This window comes from Vicugna pacos, chromosome 21 (assembly GCF_048564905.1).
Source record: "Vicugna pacos chromosome 21, VicPac4, whole genome shotgun sequence".
Classification (NCBI taxonomy): domain Eukaryota; kingdom Metazoa; phylum Chordata; class Mammalia; order Artiodactyla; family Camelidae; genus Vicugna; species Vicugna pacos.
In genome coordinates this window covers 20,664,860-20,692,750 of record NC_133007.1, presented here as the reverse complement: position 1 = coordinate 20,692,750, position 27,891 = coordinate 20,664,860, and the positions used below count along the sequence as shown (strand labels likewise).

Below are 27,891 nucleotides of genomic sequence, written 5' to 3'. Positions count from 1 at the left end.
ACCCTAGGGGCACAAATAACGGCATTCATATTAGCTAGTTATATTAACTATTTCTAGTTTGGGGATGAGTAATATACTTTGCTTATGTTTTTACTATGATGGGAAGTCCTACATCATAGACATTTTAATAGACTTTTAAACTGGTTACACTCTACTTAATTTTATTACGTCTAATTTTTTTTTGTAGTTTTTATGTTCAGGATATATCACGATGTATGTCTGTATTTTAATGATTTCAAATATCCTAATTGCCTTTGCTTTTTAATTGCTTTAAACGAATAGACACATTTGGTTTCTTATCAACAATTAGTATAACTACTGGAAAATAACATTAGTTCAGAATGTTGTGAATTTGATAAATAATTTTAAAAGGCCTACTTCTGATTATTGCTTTGGCCTTCTTATTTTTAAGGTTTGATATGTTATTCAATTTCTTTGGCAGCTTGAAAGATACTTGGTAAGGTACATGAAGTAGTGACAGTAGAAAACAAAAGCTCCTGAGGGTAGGAACACAGATAAAATTTAATACAAAGCTATGTTTTTCTTTTTTTCCAGTTTTATTGAGATATCATTGACATACATCACTGTATAAGTTTAATGTGTACAACATAATGGTTTGATTTAACGTATATTGTGAAATGATTGCAGTAAGTTGGTTTTTGGGTTTTTGTTTTGGCAGGGAGGGGGTAGATAGATTTATTTATTCTTAGAAGAAGTACTGGGGATTGAACCCAGGACCTCATGAATGCTAAGCATGCACTCTACTAATTGAGCTATACCCTCCCTGCTGATTGCAGTAAGTTTAGTTAGTGTCCATCATCTCACATAGATACAATAAAAAGAAAAAGAAGGAAAAAAAAGTTCTTATGATGAGAACTCTTAGAATTTACTCTTAACAATTTTTATATGTATCATACCAAACCTATTTTTGAAATGAGGATAGATGCTCTTTTTGTTTGGATCTGGTTTTGACAGTTTTCTTTGTTGGAAAACTAACCTCATCTCTGTAATCCAGTGTATATGGATCAAATATAAAATGTTAAGAGGCCATTGTTATTAATATGGGCCTGATTTGCAAAACTTTTTGACTAATAGAGGTCCATGTTGATCTAAATGAAAGCTGCTTAGCGTCACAAGTGCAGCCTGAGATTCCCTCATTCCTAGGGGACATCCTTAGATATTAAATACATTCCTTTCTCTCAAAAATAAAGGGCTCCAGCCTTGACTCAGAGTTTCCTAATACAGGAAAAGCTGTTTTACCTAGTACAACAGAGACTAGTAGGTGATCTGTTAATTAATTAACAAAATTAGTTAATGTAGGGGATCATTTTCTAAAAATTAATAATATTTGAATATTTTATTTCATTTACTTACATAAATGTGCATGCATTTGCCAAGTTTTGAAGTAGGTCCAATTCCTTTTGCGTTCAGACATAGCAGAGTCCCATGTTGTCTTTCTTGCATAAACTATACTCAGTGCGCTCTTTTTTTTCACACTATATTTTATCAGCGATGTAGTATTTTATTAAATTACACAAATACAATTAGCAGAAGTTTGAGAAGGCTTAGTTTAGGAAAAATACACAACTAGTCATAAATGTTCAGTGTGCTAGGGGCATCAGTCAGTAAGTTTTAGAGGAGGAATGGGAAAAGCTGTTTAAACTGGTTAGTCAGTTTAAGTTGAGGTCAGTTTCTACTTGACACAGATATGTAGAATCAACATTTGACAACACTTAGTAGGGCCTCAATTTTATTGTGTTTTACCATCATAACCTTCAGCTGAACAAAATGTGGCACTATTTTTTTGATAAGTTAGTCTCTAATGCTTTAGCTCTCTTAAAAAGAGAAGAAACTGATAACTTTGGATGCTCTATTATGCACTAATATTTTCTCTTTCTCTAACAAAGTGCTTAGAAGAGGGGATTGAGAGAATTATATGAAAATAGTGTATTTTCTCATGCACAAAATTGCATTGCATTGGAAAACTGATACTTTATTCTCACAGTGAAATGTTTTGGTGTTTTCCCACCAGTGTTTCTCTAAGTTCCTCTGGGAATAAAAATGACAAAGTGTTTATTATAATATCTGTCCATTTAGTTTCCTCCCTAAAGATATCCCTTTGTATCTCAGTCCTTAAAGACTTTTCAGGAGTCCATTTGAAGATGTCTTGAAGTTAGTGACATAGTTTTGAATGACAGTGCCAAAATAAATCACATTTATCTCTGTGGCAACATCTTTTCCTACTTCTCCTTTTTATTTTTGAATAGCTTCATCTTTGTTGCAGTTGGATTATATTAACTGACTTAATAGGAAAGAAAGAGTTTTGTTAAGATTCATCTAATTGAATGCACCTCTCCTTTTCCAGGACTGAATTTCCTGTACAAGTTCTTTAATAAATAAGTAAAAGTGAGAAGGGTGGTATATATCAAGAAGGCTGTATAATAAATATGGGGGGTTTAATGTTGTTTAAAAAAAAGAGTAAAATGATCTCTGATTATATTAACCCTTATTGAGATTCCTCTTGAGTAAATACTGTTAGTGTTATTTCACAAATATATAATATAACTAGCAATTAGGTTTAGGTTGAGCTATGCATGACAGAAAATCTAAAATAATAGTGGCTTAGACCAATTAGAATTGTATTTCTCTCTCATTTTGTAAGTTCTGGAGACTATATGGTAGCTCCCCGATCATCAGGATCCCTAACTCCTTCTATCTTGTTGCTCTGTAAACCTCAGATTGCAGTTTCCATCTCATGGCCCAGAGTGGCTGCTCCAGCTCTAGCAGTCATATCTGCATTCTAGACAGCAAGAAGGAGAAAAGGGAAGGAGGAAGGTTGCCTCCCACCATCACCACCTTGACGAAGTTGCATGCACTATTTCTCCTTATAGTCCATTGACCAGAACTTGAATGTATGGCTTAATATGATTGCAGAAGAGGCTAGGGATTATAGTCTTTATTCTGAGTGGCTTTCTGCTCAACTAAATGTGGAAGGTCCTATTTCTATTCTAATGTTATAGAAGGGAAAGCAGATATTGGGCATAAATGACTGTTTCTGCACAAAAATCATTCTTTCCCTAACAAAATAAAAACCTGAAAATATTCTCTGTAGCACAGTGCTGAATACATGGTCGGTCACTGTGCTTAGTAAGTTTTGTTTAATGAATGACAAGAAGTCAATAAGTATTTGTTGATTGACTCCTTTGTTTCTGGAGATGTCACTAATAGAATGAATGAAAGACCATAAAAGGGAGTGAGATGAACACAGTTGGAGAGAAAAAAATGATTGTAGATTCACTGTGGCAAGAAACATTTAATTTGAGGAAGTGAAAGTAAATGTTAAATGAAGCAACTCTACTGCCCTAGGTGTGTGTGTGTGTATAAATTATTTTTAATATAAAATAAGCACAATTCGAGTTTGTAGTATACCAGCTTTGATTCTCTGTAGTTCTAGTGTATGGGCCACTTTGGTAAACTAGCATTTTTTAAATTATAGGTTTTCCCTCCTGTTTGCAAACCTTTATTTATTAGAGGTAAGGCAGCTTAACTCTTAATAGTTTTTATGCATTCAAGATGTGATTTTTCTTTTTCACAAATAATAATGTGTTTTTTAGTTTTCTGCTGCAAAAGTAACTACTTTGTTTGAAATTTAATGAAGAGAGAACATAGGAGGCATTATGTCCGGAAAATCATGTTTAAAAACATACAGTATGACATCTAGATCTTAGCAGGAAACTCAAGTCTGAACCTGACCTCAACCCATAACCAATGGAATCTAAGTGTGTTTATTTTTACAATAGCCTTAATTTGGGACTTGTAAGTTTGTTGGTTTGTTTTCTCATTCGATTTTGGGGATCTTGATGCAGTATTTTAATTACAGAAGTTTAGCTATTTATAGTTTTCATGGCATGAAGATCAGCAAATTTTGTTTTGTCTTGGCTATCATATGTTATCTTACTCTCAGAAACATGTGATCTTTGTGTCTAACAATGCACTTTAAAAAAACCCCAAAAACCTCCTTAGCTGCAATGTTGAAATTCTAACAACAATTTCACTCATCCTTTCCCCTCTTTTTAAAAAAAAACACGTTCTCATGGAGATGTTGCCTTGAATTAGACAAAGTAGAAGCAGTTACTGGAAATGTTTTCTATGCAGTCCTGTTCATATACATTAATTTCAGGTTTTTTTTTTCACAGTCTAGATTTTTTCTTAGCTTTGCTGATAATCACATTTCATAATCACAATGACTTTGAACTAATAAGATGCATTGAATTTTTATCACTCTCAGCTGTGTCAAATCCTACTTTTTGATGACTCCTTCCATATAGCAAGTTTGGTGAAACAGATGAACAAAGGAGTAAGAAAAGAAAGCAAGAGGGGTTAGACTGAGGGTCAGCTTTATCTCAGTTTAACTATATTCCTTTAAATGGAAACACTAATATACATTTTTTTCTTTTGTCTTTTTTTTCCTTTTGTTGTGACCAGTCCCATGTTTTTGCTAGGAAAAAGATGAAGTATTGAAAACAGTAGCTTATATAAAAGTCATAAGTCATTTGTAATCAGCTTTGGAATACCTTACAGATGTACATACCTTTTCCAAAACATTCATACACCCTTTTTTGAAGCCAAACCCCTCTTGGCTCGTTCTTACTTCAGCATTTGTGTGGTTGGAAACCAGAAACCTCAGATGCCATGGGTTACTTATAGATGACCAGTCATTGGCAGTATTAAATTTAGAACTATATAATTGTGCTAGGCATGCATTTATGATGTTTTTAATCCTTCCACAAAACTGTATGCTTTTTGAGGGCAAGAACTACACATTTTCTTTCATGTATACCTGTTGCTTACTAAAAACAAACACACAAACAAACAAAAAAAATCACTGTAGCTACTTCAAAGAGAGAGGAGGAGGCTAAGCAGGCAAGGCTTTAGATCCTGGCCCTGCTTCAATTAGAATCTTCCTTTTATATATCAATAATTTGGGACTAGAATTTTTAGGGGGGAAACATTCCTTTTTTTCCCTGACGCTGCCCACCCCCATTCCTCTTCTTTTGAAAAGAAGTTTAAAATGACTCTGTCAGATAGATAACTTCAGTGTCTTGTGACATTATCTAGACTAGCCTCCTCATTTTACAGGACTAGAAACAGACCAAGTTTCTACAGCTGTTCAGTGGAAGAGCTGGAATTAAAATCCCACCATTCTGATTGCTTGACCAATATTCTTTATAGCGTACCGCAGCATATGTTATCAGACATAGGAGTATTGCAAGAATGCTGCATAGTACCTGGTAATGATAGACACTCAGTACTTCATAATGCTTATTGCTTATTGCATTATGAATAAGTGAATCATAAAATGATTTGTAGTTAATTATCCCAAAACTCAGTTCAAACAAAAACTGTTTTTTTTTAATGATCACAATGAAATGTTGGCATCTTAGAAACTCTGAATTTGTTCTGTTACAGGACTAAGCCAATTGTTATGTGTAACAGACTGTTCTTTTGTTAATCTTAGGATCACCTGCTGTTACCAGCTACCACCCATAACAAGACCACAAGGCCAAAGATGTCAATTGTATTACCAGCAATAAACATAAATGGTAAGTTGGAATTTTGATTTGTGAATGACATTAGATTGCTTTCTTTAACCAAGCTTCTTGGATTAACTAAAAGACACTTAAAATGTTCAGTAGATCAGGTGTTTTATACATGCATTAATTTTGAAATATTTTTCCATTGTTTTCACAAAATATTATTTTTAAATTCCTGTTCTCTTTTTTAAAAGTTAAAAGATTTATTGTAAAGTTACTTTTAAAATTACTATATTTTTAGAGAAAAAATTCATTCTCTTTTATTTATATAGTTGGAAAAGTTAACATCTTTACTGATCTATAGACTTGTTGTCTGGGGCCTTTCTGGTTATACATGCTGTGTAAGAAGTCCCTGTTGTGTTCTCTGAGAGTGAATCTATAAGTTAGGTTTTTTTGGAACTCAGAGCAGTTTCCTGTATTTCATAATTGGTGATATGATTCCCAGACCAAATCTCAGAAACCTATTTATATTTAATCCAGAATACTAATGAATTTGGCATTGATAGTATTACTGTTGCATTTTGTTCTCCCACTAGTGCTGAGTATTAAGTAAAATACAAATACTATAATACTTTGAGAGTCTCTGAAGATGTTAAGGCATAGAGTACTTGCTTATACTCTAGAAGGAAAAATAAAGCAAGCATAAAAATCGCTGTACTCCAAAAAGAAAGCCTCATAAGGAATAGAAGTACTAAAGAAATTTAGTAAAGAAGCAGTTACTCTCAGATGTGTTCTTCATGGAAAAGAGAAATGGTAGCTGTGTGTTGTAGATGTTGTTGGCTGATTGCTTTCTCTGACACATCATATTAGGCTCTGATAAAAGTGGGGATTGGCTCTCCTTCTCAGATCCACTTATCTGGTGTAATAGAACTACGGGTAAATGTTCTGTCTAGTAATGAGAACCTCATAGCTTAATGAGTAAGGTGAAAATAAAAAGCCCTTTGAACTAACCTGCTGTTGAACTAGTCTACATTCTGATTGATGATTATGAGTAAGTCACCAAAAAACAATTACAAAACAACATTGGGATTCTAGATAAATTCCAAAAAAATTTAGTCTTAGAGAAGAAATATTAGATATTCATTATGTGTTTTAAGACCATGGAGGAGTATGGAATTCCAATTAGCTGTATACAGACAGCTTATTTGAAATGCTTAGGAGGCAACTTTATAGACATAAAACTTCTTTGTTAAAGCATGTAAGAATTATGACATTTTCTCAGTCTTTACGAAGACATTTAGAACATTTGGGGGGAAAAAACCCATTGAGAACTTATCTTCCTTCAATAAAGGCACACTTCTGAAGCTTTCATGGAGCAATCATATTACTACTTCAAGGGGGACAGTATATTCCAAAGTGTATTATATTATATTCTGAAGAATGCATTTCAGAAATATTATTTATTCTTATTCTATTGGTACCTGGGTTTCTCTACTTGAACCATAATAGATTTAAAGTCTGATCAGCTTATGCCCAGAAAGACTATTGTCTAAGCTTCAACAAGGCAAAATTCACTGAATTTTGTTGTTCTGATCTTGAGTTCTTCTGCAAGAGAATGCCTGGTTTTATTTTATAACAGTGAGCTATCTGTTCGTATTAAGCCAAGAACAATAAGATGCTGTTTGACTCTGGTTATTTTAACCAGGGGACCTGATTTTTGAAAATGAGCCTTTTCATGGATTTGAAAAATACAATAATTGGAGGATCATTTCCCTTTTACTCTGGTTTGGATTTCCTTATAAATAAATTTTGTTTTGTTTTCCTTTTTAGGATGTAGTAAACTATTAGAAAAGTTAAGACTCAAACTCAAGAAATAGTGAGAGTATATACCATGTGTCAAATATTGTGCCGCATCCTCAGCCTCTTTTCTGAACAGTCCCTTCACCTTCTTGCTCTCAGTGAGGATACTTCTCAAATCAGAGCCTGATTTTATTTCCCCTCCGCATATACCTCTGAGCCTACAGGTGGGGTAGGTAGTATCCTTCCTCCCCGCTACAACTTGTGAATCATCTCTCCTTCTTTCTTCTTCAGTCCCCTTAACATCTTTCAAGTTTATAACACCAGACTGTACTCCTCTTGCCCGTGTTTGTTGCTGTCTTCTACCCCACCTTTACTGATGAGTCTGCACCACTGCTCTTGGCACCTTTGTGTATAACTTCAGCATGCTCACAGAGGATTCATCCAGCACTCTGGCCTCTTTTGATCCAGTCATCTTTTAATCTGCACCACCTCAGTCTCCCCTCCACACGGTCATCCTCTAGACTTCATCATCATCCATAAGAGCACTCCCTTTGAAATCTCCTCTTCAAGCATCCCGCTCTGTACTTACTCTCCTGCTGTAATACCCACACTCCAGCTACTCTCTGACCTCACAGATCTCCAGTTCTCTGACCCTATCACTTCTTCTGCGTCTATTACATCCATAATAGCCATACAACCCCCTCTTTCCCAGTCTACATTCCATGTGCCATACTGTCACCACTCTCCTGCAACACCCCCTCCCTGGCCCTTTTTTTCTTAGGTCCCACTTGTTTGCAAAAATACCACCCTAGTTAAACTCAGCTATCTATCCTCTTTATGCCTGCTCTCAAGCAGTTGAAAATTGCTACAAAAAGCATCCAGTCAGGCCAAGTAGATTCACTTCGAATTTATGACCATTAATGCCAAAGGGATATTCAGTACGGCCTGCCATTGCTAGTAAATACACTTGCCTTCTCTCTGAAACAAGAATTTCTAACCTTCTCAAATCTCCAACATCCCCTCCCCAACCCTCTCAGCTGTGAACTCACCAAGTAGCTACACCGAGAAAATCGGTGTAATCAAATAAGAGCTACCTCGTCTTTCCACTACCAGCAGCCTGGCTGCATCTGCATCCGCAAACTCTGCCTTCCTTCTTATTGCCCTGGAGAAAAGTCTCTTCCATTGAGTTCTAAATCCCAACTTTGCTACTTACTAGATAGGTATAGTTGGGTTAGGCAAGCTAATTAACTTCTGTGCCTCAGCTTCCTGTAAAAGGACATTATTAGTAATATCTTCCTCTTAGAGTTGTGTGAGAGTTAAATGAGCAAAAATGCTTTAAATATTGTCTTGCTGTTTTCAGTTTAGTCACTATGTTACCACCTTTGTCATTGTCATTGTCATTGTCATCATCACCATTATCTAAGGTGACTTCTAATTTTTACACCCTGCACCCCAGTCCTTCTCATAGTTTCAGACACTTTGTGCCTGCATTTTTAACCTACCTTTCCGTCCTCCATGATCAGTTGTTTATCTGCTAGATCATTCCCATCAACATACAAAATGTTTTAATATTATTTTTGGTGTAGAGAGACTCTTTTAACTCCATGTTCTATTTCTCTGCTACCCTTCATAGCAAAATTCTTGAAAGAGTTACTTGTACTCTTTGCCTTCATTTGCTTATCTCCCACTCTCTTCTCTGCCCACTTTTACCTGGCTTTTGCCTTTTACTCTACTGAAATGCTCTTGCAAAAGGGTCTTTCCAAAGCTAAAGGTCATGTCTCCATTCTCATCTTACCTGACTTCTCAGCAGTATATGACGTGGTTGACTTCCTTCTTTTTTTTCAGTGCTCCAATTTTTATTTTTAAAAATTTCAAGTTACAGGAAAGTTGAAAGATGAGCATAGTGAGTATATGGAGACCTTTTACCTAGATTTCACCAGTTGTTAACATTTTCCCGCATTTGCTTCATCTTTATTTATCTGTCTACACTTATGTGTGTTTTTTTCCTAAACCATTGGAGAGTTAGTGGTGGACATGTTGACACTTTACCCCTAAATACTTGATGATGCGTCTCCTAAGAAAGGGGTATTCTCCTACATAAGCACAGTAAAAATGACCACACTTTGAAAAAGTTTGACATTGATACAATACAGTTTAATATATAATCCATATTCAAATTTCCACATTTGACCCAAAATATTCTTTGTAGCTTTGGGGGAGAGGGATTCAGAATTCAGTCAAAGATTGTACACTGGATCTACTTGTCACACCTTTTTAGTCTCCTTGCATTTAAAATAGGTCCTTTGCCATTTTTTAAACCATTTTTAAAAATTGAAGTATACTTAATTTACAATGTTATGTTAATTTCAGGTGTACAGCAAAGTGATTCAGTTTATACAGATACAGACATAGATTCTTTTTCAGATTCTTTTCCATTATAGGTTATTATAAGATATTGAATAAAATTCCCTGTGCTATACAGTAGGTCCTTGTTGTTTATCTGTCTTATATATAGTAGAATGTATATGTTAATCCCCAAACCTTAATTTATCCCTCTCCCCCACACCTGCTCTGGCTTTCCTCTTTGGTAACCGTAAGTTTGTTTTCCATGTTTATGTGTCTATTTCTGTTTTTATAAATAATTTAATTTGTGTCTTTTTTTAGATTCCACATGTAAGTAATATATGATATTTGTCTTTCTTTGTCTAACTTACTTCACTTAATATGATCATCTTTAGGTCCATCCATGTTGCTGACAATGGCATGGTTTCATTCTTTTTATGACTGAATAATATTCCATTGTGTGTGTCTATCTGTGTGTGTGTGTATATATATATATATATATCTCACATCTTCTTTATCTATTCATCTGTCAATGGACATTTAGGTTTCTTCCATGTCCTCTGCCCTTTTTAAATTGTTTTTCATGACATACATTTTTTAGAAATCAGATTTATTGAGGTATAATATACATACGTACAATTTAATGAGTTTTGACAAATGCAAACAGTTGTGAAACCACCACTTCAATCAACATTTTCATTAATTCAAAAAGTTTCCTTGTGCTGCTTTACAATCAGTCTCTTCAGGTGCATTTTTGATATTCCCTCTTTTTTGAAACACTTTATTTGGCAGGCTTTCATGATACCATGGCTTGTCTAATTTTCCTCCTATATCTCCTTCTCAGTCAGCTTAGCCAACTTCTCCTCCACTGTGAGGACAGGAATCTTATTTGTTATGTTTACCATTTATAACCATTTCCTCGGTACCTGGAACAATGTCTGGCACAGGAAACATTGTAAGATGTTCACCTCTGTTAATTTATGTAATGCTCAGCTAACAGGTCAGTGTTATCTTCATTTTGTAGATGAAGACCTTGAAGCTCAAGAAAGTAATTTGTACCATTTATACAACTACTACATAACAGAGGCTAGGATTTAAATACATTCTATAAAATATTTTAGATTAATTATTATATGGTTAATTAAATATTTTGGTATTATAGATAATGCAAATATTAAAAATATTTGGACTCCAGAACTTAAGATAGGTTTTTATACCACTTTGTCCCTATGGTAAAAGATTAGGCACATTTATTGAGACCAATATGGTATAATTCAATGTAATATAATGTTTTGGATTTGATAGGCACATGTTTGTTGAATTACAGAATAAGGTAAATGTTTTTTGGTCATTACTTTGTTTGGTCACCTGAAATATTTTACTATTTTAACTATTTACATGATTAAAAACAGTTGGCAAGCACAGTTTAGTCTAATCTTTTCAAATGTAAAATAATTAAAATGTGTACTAGGTTACCTTTCTACCACACTAGTTGAGGTTTGGAATTTATAGTAAAGAGTGAATTGAAATTATTAACCTCCTTTTCAATAACTATTTTACAAAGGAAAATATATGCAAAAAATTGACCTATAGAACTCTCCAAGATCCAGAGATAGATTCCTTTGGCTTATTAGGCAATGAATTTGACAAGTAGTACTATAATTGTATCACTTATAATCCAAAAAGTGTAAGTTACATAGGCACAAAAAAGTTTGAGTATTTGTTTATTGAAGAAACAGAGACATTGTGAGGATATCTCTTAATTAAAAAAGAAAAAGTTTTTCATCCTGAGCAATATAAGGACTTGAGAAAACTGAATAAAATATATTTTCTGCCATTTCTGAATTCGAAAGTTACATGTAACTTGGAAAGAAAAACAAGTTGTAGGTTGGATCTGTCTCTCTGACTTAAGTGGAACCTGTAGAATTTTGGAGAGAGTTGTAGGGGACATAAAGTCAGATTTTATTGAGCAACTGGTTTTTGTAGTACCCTGGGTAAGGATATTTGGGAAAAGGAATTTGATTTTCCAATTTTAGCAAAGTAAATTAGATTCCCAGGTCAATGTCTGGTCTTGAACTATAAAGTATAAAAATTCTTTGTGGTTTAGAGCTGTAGAAAAAAAAGTCTGTATAAGAAATAGCTGAAGAGAGTGAGAAATGGGCATGAAATTAATGCCATTTAGAAAATACTTATCATTTCATGTTCCCCATGCACATTGTAATTAATTGCTCATTTTGAATTAATCTTTATTGATTTAATTTTTTGTCTCGTAAGAGAGTTGAAAACCGGTTAGTGAAGCTGTAAGAAAGTCTTTTTTTTTTGTCTGAGGAAGTCTTCACATCAAAGATTATTGAAGTAAAATAAAACTGTAGGTATGCTTCAAAAAAAGCTTTAAAAAAGTGATTGCAGATGGATGGCAGAGCAGTTGATAATAAATTAAAAGCTATTGCTATTTAAAAAAATATTCTGGAAGGTCTCCTTGTACCTTGTCAACATTTCCTGCTTTTAAATTATTTCCACTTATCTTGTGGTAAAACTGCTCATTTCCTTTCTTTTGCTCTTGACAAATAATTCAACAAAATAGAACACAGAATAGATTTGTTTTTAATGGTAACTACTTTATTAGACATCTTTCATCAGGGAATGAATACATCCATTAGCAGATACATTTCATAATTTGACCAACACTTTTGTTGATTTGGTTTTACTGTTCTCTTTCCCTCTGAATGCCATGTACCTAAGTTAGTGTGGTACATGAGTAGTAAAAATAAAGCTGTAACTATGTTTCTACCCTGTCATTATTAAGGGTCCAAGTAGGTGAACAAATGACCACAAGGCTAAACTGTGATTATATTTAATCTCAAAGTAATTTCCAGGTAAAAAAAAATTTTAAATAAGTTACTAGCAGTGAAATAACCTTCCTAGTTGGAGAGGATATAATAGAAGGACAGAAAGCAAACCAACCAAATAAATGGGTTGGTTTTATTAATAAGAGAATGTTGATACAACTGCTTTTGATGATCACAGTTTCATAGAAGTACTATCCCAAAGAAAATATATGTGTAAACTGTCCTATTTTAGACATGTTCTGCTCAAGCAGGCTGGTTGCCCAAGAGAGTTGTGCCTGAAAGTTCTGCCTTTTCTTCCTATAAACTCATTTCTCCTTGAAGGCCTGCAGGTTTTACCTATTTTTTTAAACGTATTTACAGCCTTGCACATTCATTGCATTTCATTCCATTTCAGTGCTATATAATTATATCCGGTTGAGTGAATGGAGTCTTCTCTTATAACCATGTTTTAATTTTTTAGATGCATAATCAGATAGTTCTCTGACTTTTGATTCACTATTAAAAAACCAACAGTAAAATTCCCATACTAAGAATTTCTACTGAGAAAAGGAGAAAAATCACACTATTCACCTGAAAAAAAAGTTTTTCTCTCTCAAAATGTATACAGATCTATTAATTATATATACAATAACTGACAAGTAAAATTATGAGTATCAGCGTTTACCATACTAACTATGATAAGCAATGCCTTTGTAAAGATCTAAATTTACATTTTGAGCCACTGGATGTAGTTGGCAGTTTTCTAGTGAAAAGAGAATCACCTAATGGAGACAGAGTATGACTCAAATTGTTTTTAAAATTTGGTTCAATTCCTTAGGTCCCTTTTTAGCTCACAGCCTCCATTGATGCTAAGTTACCAGCTATGTCTAGACCAACAGTGATGATTTAGATCTGTTCTAAACCAGAAGCAATATGCTGACTAAGATTTTTAAAGAGAGATCAATTAAGTACTAGGTAGTTATAAATCCCAATGCCTATGTTATGGGATCAAAAATTAGAAGAATATGATAGATAATAAAATCTTGGTGACTAACATCTTTTGGTGCCTTGGAAGATAAAACTTGACCTGGACTGTAAAGGAAACTTAGAAAATAAGGATGAGGAGAGTGTAAGATTTTTTCTTATATAAAAATTGCCTTCATCTACCAGTAACAGGAAACCTAATTAGGCACTGGCTTAAAAGAATTGCATTTTTTTTCTTGTATATTGAGAAGTCCACAACAGTGAAAATTCAGTTGTTGGTATTGATACAACAATGTAACGATGCTAGTACTTAGGTTGCTGCAATTGTTTTGGCCTTTCCCAGATGCTCTCAAAGTGTCTGTTGCAGCTCAAGCCATTATATCTGTATTTCAGACAAGAAAAAGGAGGAACGTATGGCATCTATCAGGAAAGCACATTTTCCAGAAATTTCTAGCAGACTTTTGCTTATGTCTCATTTGATATAGACTGTGTCACGTGCTTATGCCTAGCTTTAATGGAGGCTCAGAGATGTAATGTTTTAATTAGGCATATTGTGATCTGAAAAAAATGTGGACTTCTCTTGGTATTGAAATAATGGATATTGGGTGGAGAGCTTAGCAGCTGCTTGCTGCAGCACTCTGTCATGTGCTACGATGTGCTACTGGGAATAAACAGTAAAAGAGGAGATTCATGTTGAAGAGAGATGAAAAATAAGTGCTTACCGCATGGGATGCAGCTATGTGATTTAGGCCATTGATGAGTTAAGGAAGTGACTTTAAGCTGTCAAACAACAAAAATAATACTATGAAAGTTCTATTAGGAGACTGTTCATCTGGCTGAGGTCTGTAAATATAAAAATATTAAGAGAGAAGATGAGCTGGAAGGAAGGGTAGGGTGAATTGAAGCTGCAAAGATGATGAGCTAGGAGACATTGCAGCCATCTTGGGGTGAGGTCATTAAAGGCCTGGAATGGAGAGAAAGGAACAAATTTCAAAGGAAAAATCTATAGTGCTTGGCAATTGAAGGAGGAAAAAGTAAAAGCTCATTCCATGATTTTGAAATACACAGCTGTCCTATAGCTGTTTCTTGCCACCCTCATTTCTTCTGGTTGACTTTCTTTCCCTTTTTGTTTCTTGAAGTCATCAGAGTATCCATTTTTAAGTCCTTCCAAACCATTAGGTTATCTCCACTTATCATAGCCTTTTCTAAATACTCTGCTACAAAGTAAATCTGAAAATAAATAGACTTTTAAAATAGAAAAAAACAAGATTAATGATATATCTGCCTTTCTGTACTTAGAATACTTATCACTTTGTGGAGAATGATTATTGCTTTGATTTATTGGCAGTTGCACAGATAATTTTTTTCTATGAGTACTTTGTCTTTTTTGTATGTGATTTCCTAATCAACCATTTAATCTATAGGAACTTTCACAAAACTCCAGAGGTTTAAATTAGACCAGCTTGCACTGCATCTTCTAGGACATGACAGTTTCCTTGACCCAAAGGAGCTAACTGCCAAGCCCATTGTACCTAACTGACCTTCAGAGCCCCATTAGCTCCAGTGAGATCACTTTCACTCTTTCTCCCTTGTGGCAAAAATCTGTTTCTACTTAAACAGATGGTTTAGCTTTCAACTAATAAATACTACAGATCATCATTTATTTAAGCCAACAATATTGGTTTGAACCTCCTACTAACTGTCCAAAATCTGAATTACTATTTTTTTTATACACATTGAACTCCCCAGAATGGATTTATCTTTTTACCGGAAAATCAGGAACCTTGTAGTGTGTGAGAAGACTGAGCCATTTCACATAATCTCAAGTTTCTGTTTTTCAGAAGAACTGCTTAACAAGCACAGGTTCCACTCCTCTGTGTATTCTCTTTTGCAGTGATTCCAATTGGAAACCCTAGGCATCTTTCTATGGAGTTTTACATAGTTCTTTCAGCACTTACATGATAAATTCTTTGATATTTAAGACATAAGCTGAGGACAGGGTGATAGGCCAGCATCATCTCAGGGATATACATGTCAAAGATGTAATTTTTGTTCACATTATGAAATACCACTCCTCTTGGGCTTTTACAAATAAAGATCAGAGAGTCCTAAGAAATCTATATTTTATTTTTCTGAATCCAGAATCTTGAAATTGAAAATATGGACTCAGATAGTTAATTGGAGAGAACTTTTGCTTTGGGGATCTTGAGTACATCAGGCAAGAATTGCCTTTGAACTCAACTAAATATTCATAGAGATATTTTCCTCCAGGTTTATTACAGATTTTACAGAAACAAATGCATGCCTTAAGCATAAGATTTAGATTAAATAGTAAGACAAATGTAAACTATAAAATAATTTGTTGCTGGGAATGGAGTTGTTAGGAAGGCCATATAGTTAGCCTCTTTGAAGATATCTAAAGCCCATCTCTTCATTTTTATTCTACTTACTATATGGGAGAGAGCCTTGTGGGAAATATGACCTACTTGGCATTGTTACAGTATAGATTAGGACAAACAAAGACTCATTAATATTCTTGTATTCAAGCCATAAAATATCAGGGTTTAAAAGGCTTTAGTACAAAGCTATCCCCACTAACTCCCTTCCAATGTTTGGATTCCCTTCTGCAATGCTTTGCTCAGTGGCCATCCAGTTTGGATATAGTCACCTTGTGGGATGAAAACTGCCTGATTTAAATAGCTCTGGCAATTTGTAAATTGTTCCTTTTCTGTCTGTTCCTTACTCTACCGATAAACCCACAAGATTATATATAAGTGTTTCTTCTACATGATGGGCCTTCAGTTATTTATATACTATATATCCTCTAAGTCTTCACATACCAAGGCCTTCCAGTTTTCAAAAACCATTCTTCTTGTGACCTGGGTTCAAAGTGCCTCAATTCTTCTGAATGGGCTCTGCATTCTCCACCTCTCTCAAAGACTCACTGTTGGTAGAAGGCTTCAGCTTCTTACTATGTTGGCCTCTCCCTGGGGCTTCCTCCAGAGCAGCTCATCCCTGAGAGCGTGAAAAAGTGAATGAGTGAGAGAGCTCCCAAGAGAGAAGTCAGTCTCTTAAACCTCATCAGGGAAGTGCCATCCCACCAGTTCTGCTGCGTGCTGCTGTTCACCTAGCCTGACCATGGTTCTCTGTAGCAGGGAGACACAAGAGTATGAATACCAGGAGTGGGGATCATTGGAGAATATATTGGGGCTGCCTACCACACTGGCTTATGACAGTGTATAAAGAGTAAGCCTAGAAGACAGGTTTCATGGTTTGTGGAGATGAGAGGACAGAATACTTCACATAAAAACTCTCCTATTAGTCGTTTCTCCTAGCTTCCTGCCACCTAGAGCAGGGAAAGGAAGCATCTGTTTGAAATGTAATACAGGACCCCACTGAAAATATTAAAGAATGGTTACTTTGCAATCATCCCTAGTTTTATACTACAAGATAATAATTTGGTTCTACATTTGTTTATAGTCTAATATAATTGCAGTTCAGATTTAGATATTCAGTGCATAGCACTATGCTAAGTAATGTATAAATTTCAAAAGAATTCTAAGATGTGCTTTATGCCTTCAGAGAACTAATAATCTTACTGGGAAGCAGAATAGATTTAGATCATAGAGAATCTCAGAACTGGAAGAAAACTTTGGGACAGTCTAGCACAACAGCTTCACCATACAGGTAAGAAAACAGGTTGGGGGAGCAAATAGCTGATCCAGCTGAGCTACTCGTGGAGCTATGAGCAGAGCCGGGATCTTCAGGCCCCCAGGCACAGAACTTGAGTTAAATGTGAAAGGTGATTTATTTATACTACCAAGGATGTTCTTTGAGAACATAAACCATTTTTATATTTGAAGCAAAATGACTTAGCATGTGACATGAGGAAAGAAAAGTGAGACATAAATATCTTAGAAGACATTTTTTTCTTCTCAAAAGACCCACTCACTCTGTCACGGATTACTGTATGACTTTAAGCTAAGTTATAGTACACTAGTAAAACCTAAGAATATAATTAGCAGTGTCACATACCTTACAGTTTTTTGAAGCAGGGACCACCATAATTGACAGTGAGATGTTTTTATAAATTATTCCATATTAAAGTGATAATATCCAGGTTTAAATAAAGTAAGAATTATGGTATAAATAATGAGTAAAAATAGTATGTAAGTATGAACTACACTGTTAGAATAATGAGAGGTTGAAAATAAATTAAGCATATACAAGATTTATTCAGCATATTTCACAGCTTAAAATATTTTAGAAATCCACCCCCCACACAGATTTTCCTGTGTTGCTAGATAAAGTTACAAATGCAGGATTAGTTCCTCCCTTTTTTGGAGCGTCCACCATGTATATTAAGCATATTTCTGGTTAATTGCATTTGGTCTTCACAGAGTCTCCATGGTGTACTTTTTTATCCCCATTTTACAGTTGAAGTGGCTGAGAAATTAAGAGAACCATAACTGAATTTTCTGAATAATCCTTCGCAGTTAGTTTTCTTTAGCCCAAGCTCTGGCCCTCTAATAGTATCTTCAACCTTTCCTTTAATTAGTTTGTGACTAAGTGAAAACAGTAGAACTAAATGCCAGTTTATGTTACCATAATTTTAGAGAAACAGCTACTGTGTTTATGTCCCAGTCATCCATAAATATTTAATATTAAGCACATAATTTGGCATGGTGGCCAACTAAAAGATGAAATATTTATATTCATAAGATAGACATGCTCACAAACTAGTTCCCTGGAATTTCCATGATAAGCCAGAAAGACTTTTTCACTAGTATATTAAAATATGAAGAAACAAATTGGGAAACTGTAAGCTCTAGCTTTCTTGGCATCATAAGTTTACCTAATTAAAGCACTTTTTAAATAAACTCACTCCATCTAAATTTAGCAGACATTGATTTCAAAGTTTGCTTGCTTTTTCCACGGCACTGAAACGTACAAAAGTCTTTTTTTGTTTACATTTTCTAGTAAGTAAATGTTAGTCATTTCCCTGTCCTAGCATGTCCCAGACCAACAGATCAGTTCTACGTTCAAAATAAAACATGTCATTTAATAGCAAAAATAACCAGTCTGTCTTCTTACTAATGAATTTATTGTCTGCATCACTATAGATATGAGCATGTATCTTCCCAAGGAAACAGGCTTGTACTCAGATTAAGATAGTAAGTTCCATTACTTGTAACTACCGGTTTATTAAAAGATATGATAACGGGCACTGGTGAGCAGCCAGATGGAGTGATCCATAGGGCGAGGTCTGTGAGGGTCGCAGCACAGGAATTTCTGTCCCTGTGGAATTGGGGTGCATCACGCTCCCAATGCATGGATGTGTTCACCAATTGAAAGCTCTCCTAACCTTGTACTGTTGGGATTTTTATGGCATCTTCATCACATAGGCATGATCAATCATTAACTCCATTTTCAGCCCTTTTCCCTTCTCAAGAGAATTGAGGAGGCAGGGCTGAAAATTCCAAGCTGCTTATCATGGCTTGGTCTTTCTGGTGACCAGCCCTCATCTAGAAACTCACCCAGAATGGCCCCATTAGGACAAAAGTCACCCAGGAAATTACAAAAGTTTCAGGAGCTTTGTGTCAGGAGCCAAGGTCAAAGACCAAATCTTAGAACAAATGATGTTCTTAGTGTGCTTATCACTTAAGAAATTGCAAAGGTTTCCAGAGTTCTGTGCCAGAAACCAGGGGCAGAGACCAATATATATTGGTCTATTCTATTATTTCACAGGAACTTAAAGTTACATAGTGAGAGGTTAAGTTCTGCCTCATGAGATAGGAGATGCTGTAAATCTACAAAGCTAGCTAGATGCTAAGTGACTAAAAATTTCTATCAACTACGTTTTGAATAATCAGAGAAGGTTAAATACAGGAGGTGAGAAGAAGGAAACAACCAAAGGAGAAAAATGGTGAATTTTGCCTTACTTCATGTCACTGAAAGAGAAAAAAAAATCTTTTTTCCTAAACCTTTTGATGAAATTCAGTTAGTGGAAGACTAGGTGATAACTGATATTCTCAGAAGTTAATAAGGTCTTAAAGAGTGTAACTCCACTTGAGGCCCATTATCTCTTTGTAGATATAGGGACTGTCATCTCTCTAGAAAGGGTTAGTCTCAGCATAATACTCAGGAAAAACAACCCCCAGAGTCAAAGCTCTTAGTTCTCACCCTGCTCAGCCTTTAACCAGATGAGACCCATGAGCAAGTAGTTCAGTTTAATACCCTCATCTGTAACATAAGAAGGTTGAGGTAGGTGATCTTTAAAATTCTATAACTTCTACATAATAGGCTAATGATAACTAATATCTTTATTTAAATGGATTGTGTATTTTAGAAAGCAAATAAATCATGAGCTTATTTTTTTGATGATGATAAATTTTCGTGAACTCAAATAATTAGGTCTTCAACTCCCACTTAGTTTTTTATTTGTTTCTTTTTAAAACAACGGTATTTTCCCACACAGTACAGCTTAGACATTCAAGTTGCAGCAGGGGAAATACTCATTGAATTTGTCATCATTATTTTTGGCTTCTATTTTTATTACAGCCTCTTTGGTTTCCTAGTTTCAGTAATCTATTTCTCAAATAGACCTGATTTAACATTTGAGGATTAAATTGCATTTATGATAATGATTTAGAATGTTACCATTGCTTCTTTAAAAAATAGTTTTGTCTCAATATGAAATACAAGATTTTTCACATTTATTATAAAGTGGAGGATTTTGGAGACATAAATCCACTGGTCACTAGTCAGCTATTTTCCTTTTTTTATTCAGTTGATTTCAATTGATTTAATGATGGAAATGGTAGCAAATTGTGCATTTAAAATAAAGTGAATCAACTGAATAAATGCTAAATTGTTTTCCATAGCAGCTGTGCCTTTTATGCTCTCAAAGTTGTATGCAAGGGTTCCATTTTCTCCACGTTCTTAACAACACTTATTGTTCTCTGTCCTGATTATAGCCATACTGGTGGGTATGAAATGATATGTCAGTTGTGGTTTTGATTTGCATTTTACCAGTGGCTAATGTTGAACATTTTTTATTGCTTTTTGGCCATTTGTGTATCTTCTTTGGAGAACTGCCTTCTCAGATCATTTGTCCATTTTTAATTTGATTATTTGTCATTTTATTATTGGGTTGTAAGAGTTCTTTATATATTCTAGATATAAGTCCCTTATCAGATATATGACTTGTAAATATTTTTACTCATTCTATAGGTTTGCTTTTTCACTCTCTTGAACAAGCCATAGAATGAGTAAAAAATTTGCAAATCATATCTGATAAGGGACTTATATCTAGAATATATAAAGAACTCTTAACCCAATAATAAAATATTATTATTATTATTAACTCTGGTTAAAGTTTGGTTTCCTGAACTTTCTGCGAAATTTTTTAAACATCTAAAAATGTGAAGTAACCTGAAATTCTATGAAGGTAGAACTAGATTCTAACTTAAGATTGTAACAGAAAATAATAATTGTTATAGGAACCAAATTTTTTTGATTGTTTACCATATACCAAGCATTGTGCTGAGTGCTTAACAATCTTAAAATGTAAGTACTCTTATTATTCCTATAATATGGAACATGTAAAGAAACATGCATGAAGAGGTCGAATTGCACAAAATCAGAGGGCAGCAATGCCAGTGCTTTAAAGTTGGAATGCCAGTGCAGGTTATTTTCTTTACCAGTATTCATCATATTTTGTTTTGTTTCTTTATATTCCACTGTCATGCTTTTAAAAATAATATTATTTTGCAACTTATGTTTTATCCAATAACAATCTCTAGATTTTTCTCAAGTATGTTGGAACCCAGTCTTCTTTTTTTTTTTTTTTTCAGTTGAAGTATAGTCAGTTACAGTGTGTCCATTTCTGGTGTATAGCATAATGTCCCAGTTATGCATATATATAAATATATTCATTTTCATTTTTTTTCATTAAAGGTCATTACAAGATATTGAATATAGTTCCCTGTGCTATACAGAAGAAATTTGTTTTTTTATCTGTTTTTATATATAGTGGTTAACATTTGCAAATCTCAAACTCCTAAATGTATCCCTTTCCACCCTCTTTCCCCTGGTAACCATAGATTGTTTACTATGTCTGCAAGTCTGTTTCTCTTTTGTAGCTGAGTTCATTAGTTCTCTTCCCTTCTCTTCTCTTCTCTTCTCTTCTCTTCTCTTCTCTTCTCTTCTCTTCTCTTCTTTCTTTCTTTCCCTCTTTCTCTCTTTCTCTCTCTCTCTCTTTCTCTCTTTCTCTCTTCTTTTCCTACTTCCTTTCCTTCCTTTCCTTTCTTTCCTTTCTTTCTTTTCTTTTCCACATATGAGTGATATCATATGGTATTATTCTTTCTCTTTCTGGCTTATTTCATTTAGAATGACAATCTCCAGGCCAATCCATTTTGCTTCAAATGGCATTATTTTACTCATTTTTAATCACTGAGTAGTATTCCATTGTGTAGATATACCGCAACTTCTTTATACAGTCATCTGTCAATGGACACTTAGGTTGCTTTCATGTCTTGGCTATTGTATATTGTGCTGCTATGAACATTGGGGTGCATGTATCTTTTTAAATTAGAGTTCCCTCTGGATATATGCCCTGGAGTGTGATTGCTAGATTATATGGTAAGTCTATTTTTAGTTTTTTTGAGGCATCTCCCTGCTGTTTTCCAGAATGTCTGCACCAAACTACATTGCCACCAACAGTGTAGAAGGGTTCCCTTTTCTCCACACCCTCTCCAGCATTTATTGTTTGTGGACTTTTTAATGATGACCATTCTGACTGGTGTTAGATGATAACTTATTGTAGTTTTGATTAGCAATGTTGAGCATTTTTTCATATGCCTATTGGCCATTTGTATGTCTTCATTGGAGAACTGTTTGTTTAGGTCTTCTGCCCATTTTTGGATTGGGTTGTTTGTTTTTTTCTTATTAAGTTGTATGAGCTGTTTATATAGTCTGGAAATTAAGCATTTGCAAATATTTTTCTCCCATTCCATAGGTTGTCATTTTCTTTTGTTTATGGTTTCCTTATAAGTTTAATTAGGTCCCATTTGTTTATTTTTGCTTTTATTTCTATTGCCTGGGTAGCCTGCCCTAAGAGAACATTGCTAAGATTTATGTCAGAAAATGTTTTGCCTATGTTTTCTTCTAGGAGGTTTATAGTGTCTTGTCTTATAGTCAAGTCTTTAAGCCATTTTGAGTTTATTTTTGTGTATGGTGTGAGGGAGTGTTCTAACTTCACTGATTTTCACACTGCTGTCCAGTTTTCCCAACACCAGTTACTGAAGAGACTGTCTTTTCTCCATTGTATGTTCTTGCCTCCTTTGTGAAAGATTAATTGACCGTAGGTCTGTGGGTTTATTTCCAGGCTTTCTGTTCCGTTCCATTGATCCATATGTCTGTTTTTGTGCCAGTACCATTGCTGTTTTGATTACTGTAGCTCTGTAGTATTGTCTGAAATCTGGGAGGGTTTTACCTCCAGCTTCATTCTTTTTCTTCAGTATTGCTTTGGTAATTCTGGATCTTTTGTGATTCCATATAAATTTCAGGATTATTTGGATGACATGATACTATATGTAGAAAACCCTAAAAGATCCACACAAAAACTACTAGAGCTGATAAAAGAATTTGGCAAAGTAGCTGGATACAAGATTAACATACAGAAATCAGTTGCATTTCTTTACACTAACAATGAAATATCAGAAAAAGAGAGTAAAGAAACAAACTCTTTTAAAATTGCATCCAAAACAATAAAATACTTAGAAATAAATCTGACCAAGGAGGTGAAAGACTTATACATGGAGAACTACAAAACATTGATTAAGGAAAATAAAGATGACTTAAAGAAATGGAAAGATATCCTATGCTTTTGGATTGGAAGAATCAATATTGTTAAAATGGCTATACTGCCCATGGTAATGTACAGATTTAATATGATCCCTATCAAATTACCCATGACATTTTCCCAGAAATAGTCATTCACTTCTACTTTTAGATTTCTGCCTCTTTAGAATCTCTTAGTTTCTGACCAAATCTTTTCATTAATATAAACTTTGGATTTTTTTTTGGCTGTCCTCTCCAAATTGGCCATTTTAGACTAATTCTATATTTGTCAAAGTTTAAAAAATATTATAAAAGTAAAATTGCTATTACAGAGTGAGTAAATGTCTATTTCATACTTTTTAAATATCTTTTGAATGAGCCACAGTTAAGAATTTAACTGATCTATATCTCCATTAAAATGTATAAATAGCTCAATGTATTAGTTGTATATTGTTCTGTAACAAATTATCCCAAAGCCTGATGGCTTAAAACATTTATTATTTCACAGTTTCTGTGGGTCAGAAATCCAGGTGTAGCTTAGTTGGATGCTCTGGTTTAAGGTCTCTCCTGAGGTTGTAGTCAAACTGTCAGCTGGAACTGCAGCCTCATTCTTAAGGCTCAGCTTAGGGAGGATCCGTATCCAAGTTCACTCACATGGTTGTTGGTGGGATTCAATTCCCTGTTAGCTGGTGGCCTGAGAGTTACATTTTCTTACTGGCTGATGGCCAGAGGCCTCCCTCAGTTCCTCGCCACGTGAGCCTCTCCATAGGACAGCTCACAACACGGCATCTGGCTTCTCTTAGAATGAGCAAATAAGAGAATGCTCAAGATGGAAGCCACGGTCTCTTTGTCACCTAATTTCAGAGTTGATACCCCATCACTTTCACTGTATTCTGCTTTTTAAAAGCAAATCATTAAATGCAGCCCACACTCAATTGGAGGGAATACCAGGGGTGTGAATACCAGGATGTGGGGCTCACTAGGGGTGATCTTAGAGGCTGCCTATCACACTCAGGGAATCTGTTGTCCAGTCATGGAGTACTCAAAAGTCATGGTGGCAGAATATTGACTTACATGATTCCCGTCATGCAAACAGGTGATAATTTTATTTTCAGAAAATATGTATTATAAGCAGGTCTCCATCCTAAAATATATGCATATGTGTATATACAATACATCTGAAGTGTGAATATCCACTATTTGTTAATTCATTTTTATCAAGAAAGGGCATTAAAGTTCTGAGACACAGTTAGAAGAGAAATTTTTATGTGCAGTTTCATTTTTTTCCCTTGACTTAGAAAGATTGACGTTTTTCAGTTTTAGTAATGGAAAACTTTGGCCAATGTAAAGATGATTTTTTAAAACATGTTCAACATGCAAAAAATGTTTTCCTTTCTCTTAAATCATACTACAAACTTCAGTTCTAATTTAACAAAATAAGTAGTTCTGAATGGACTTTAAAAATTCATTTACTCAACAAGGCTTATTAAGCTATTCTCATAACTTATTATAAGTTACACTTGTAATAAAGTCCATACTGCCAACTTTGGCCTCCATAGCTCAGCTGACCTCTGTCCATCACTCCAACTTCATTTCTTCTATCACTACTACCCCCATTCTATTCCCAGCACACAGTCCATGCTCATCTTCAGCCTGACTACTTGATCATGCTTCAGGTCTTTCCATGTTTTTGGAAACCTCTTAACCCAAATCATCACATGACTTACTCCTTCCCATCGTTTACTTCTCTGTTCCAGCATCACTGCCGTAAGGAGGCATTCGTTCACCACCCTTCACAATATAGTAAAGACCATCAAAGGCCAGGGACATGGTAAAAGTAACGTTTGAGAAAGTTTAACCTGCTGACAGTGTCCAAGATGACTTGTGTGGAGACAGAGGCTGGATTAGAAATGGATGAGCAGAGCCCACATTAGGAACTTTCACACTCATTCAGATGTGATTTGATAATGATGTGACCTGGAAGAAAGTTTTGGATGATGTACTCATAAGCTGAACACAAGACACTACAGAAGATGGCAAGTAATCTGCCAAAACCATATTATTTTTTCTTGACCATTTAATTGAACTCGGGTTCAAAGGACCCTGTTCAGCTTCTTGCATACAATTTTGTCCATTCTATAGCCTTTGCCTTAGAGCCTTGCTCAAGAGAAATGGTTCCTCATGAACGTAAATGTCATGTTGATAAAGGACTGGGAACTTCATTCCATGGTTATTCTATGGTCATTTCTATTTAGCACAGGGGAAATCTCTGTCTATGAGCTTAAATGGAAAACATCTGCTATTAGCCTTTTGGTTTGCCTTACTATTATAAGGAATGAACAGAGTCAGTCTTCCCCGAATGGCAATCCAGTTACCTTTGTATGTTCAGTGAGATTACAAACCACTCTTCCTGCTTCTGCACTTGAGTAGAGAAGTCTCATGGATTTTCAGAGTTCATGTCAAGCATTCAGGGCTACTGTGGTGATCTGGGTTAGCTCCCCTGCCTGTCTCTGTAGCCTACTGAAAGCCTAGATATTCTTTTAGACAATTTTTGTTGTACTCGTTTTGGTTTTGTGTTTTCTGGAATATATGTGAGGTTTTCTTCATATATGGTTTTTCCTCACCCATCTGTGCTAAGGATGTTTTTGAGACCACAGAGATGTTATTGTGGGTAAGTAGGTCAACCTGATGAAGAATCTTCCAGTCCTCTAAACTGATGAATTTGGCAGTCTCAGATTTAATACAGTTGATCCTATCATAAAAATTATTATCAAAGAATAGAAAATTGGTGAATGCAGTTTTTCAAAAAGGGAGTTAGTGAAAACTTGATTGAGGCCAGCTTTTGTGCTAAGACTTCCCTGACAAGTTCACAGTCATCTGTGTGATTACCTGTGAGAATGTATGTTGTTATCATCATGTAGGGAAGTAAAGGTTTCATTTTTAATACAGGCCACTATATTAGGGAGTAGCATGGATGCTAGTGCAGAAACATATAGTGGTAGACGAGTCATCTGTGAAACAGCATAGAGAGTGACAGTTGGAAACTAAACACCGATCGAGCCAGTGGGTAAGTACTGGTGGCTAATTACCTTTGGCTAGTGTAGAAGTAACACATGTTGCTTTGTGAAGAAAAATTTTAATGAGGACACAGTGGTTGAAGCCACACACATGTCCTTTCAATGAGAAGGAAGACTCTGCCTCCCCCATACAAAGCAAAAGCTCTATCCAAGCAGGTGTGTCTGTTTCACACGAGGACTCCTGGGAATCTGAGCTGACCCTGGTGAGCCACCCAGTAGTGAGACCACCTTCGTTGTGGGTAAAGCTACACAAATGGTCTTTGAAAACCAGATCTTCCCTCTGGTTTATGATGTCACTGGATTGTTGCTGCCTTCCTTCATACTCCTTTAACAGAGCCTCTTTACAACTCAAACCCTGATAAAGAAAACTTTGATAAAAATAGGAAATGCCAAAGAAGTAGCAGGAAGTTCTTTATCAGGAATAAACCCTACTGATTAGTACCCACTGAGTAGCAGGGGCTCAGCTAGAGGAAGGAGTGAGTCCTTCAAAGTGCCGTACATCTGTGTGTTGTTGCTTCCAAGGCTCCTTCAGTTCAGACAGAGCTTCTGCTGGACGCACCACATACTTCCCCAGCAGGCTTTTAAGGAAAATGTATGGCCAGCACCCTCTGTGTAAAGGCCCATAACTCTCAGGAGTGTAGGTTCAACTGTAAGGTTTTTCCATAGGAGTTATGATTTGGTGCTTTTTCTTCTTCTAAGCTTCCTTCTAATTGTTTTTCCTCTTGTTCTTACCCTCAGTGATTTATTTTTTTTCCCTGTATTTTTCACATGCGTGTGGAAAGAACAAGTATGTTTCCATGGCACTTAGCATGTTACAAATGCGTTGTTTTCCAAGGAGTAAGCTCATTCTTCCACTGACAGCATTAAACCTACGTTCCTAAGGTAACCCGTGTTTTCCTGGGGGCAGGGCAAGAGTCATGACTGGCTTTCACATTCCCAGCTTTGTTCCTGGGGAGTCATTACCCATTATGTTAATTATTCCCAGGAAGTTTCTCCCCAGAAATAACTTACTTCTCTCCCTATCCTCCTTCCAATTGACTTTCCATTACAGCTAGAGAAAATCTGACTTTACAGAGAACTCTGATATGTACTGCACACAGTTATAAACAAAGGTGCAGATGGGTTTCAGTAATTTGTATGAAATTGTCACAGCGTTCTTTAGATTAACAGGTACTTATAAAGTAGGCAGGATATTTTTTGTTCCATGTCAATTATAACACCACACACTTGAAAATACTCAAGAGAGACATGCATATAAGCATGGGTTTTTGAGACCAATGGACATAGGTGTGAATCCCAGCTCTTCCTTAACTGTATGATTTGCTCACTTTGCTCCAAGTTTTAATCTCCTCTTATGAGGTTGTAGTGAAGAATGATTTACTATGTTATGTAAATTGCCTAATAATATGTCCAACATATGAAAGCATACATAATAGATTCTCAATAAATAGTGACAGTGCACGAACATTTCTAATAAAAGGG

General features: G+C 35.2%; 1 protein-coding gene across 1 annotated transcript in view; it reads left to right on the top strand.

Moving 5' to 3' along the window:
- Positions 1–27,891, top strand: part of ATF6 (activating transcription factor 6) — a 167,843-nt gene that overhangs the window by 117,970 nt on the left and 21,982 nt on the right. The window contains exon 15 of the mRNA XM_006219220.3: positions 5,519–5,603. Within this exon, the coding sequence (XP_006219282.3) occupies positions 5,519–5,603 (85 nt within the window). The remainder of the gene's footprint in view (positions 1–5,518; positions 5,604–27,891) is intronic.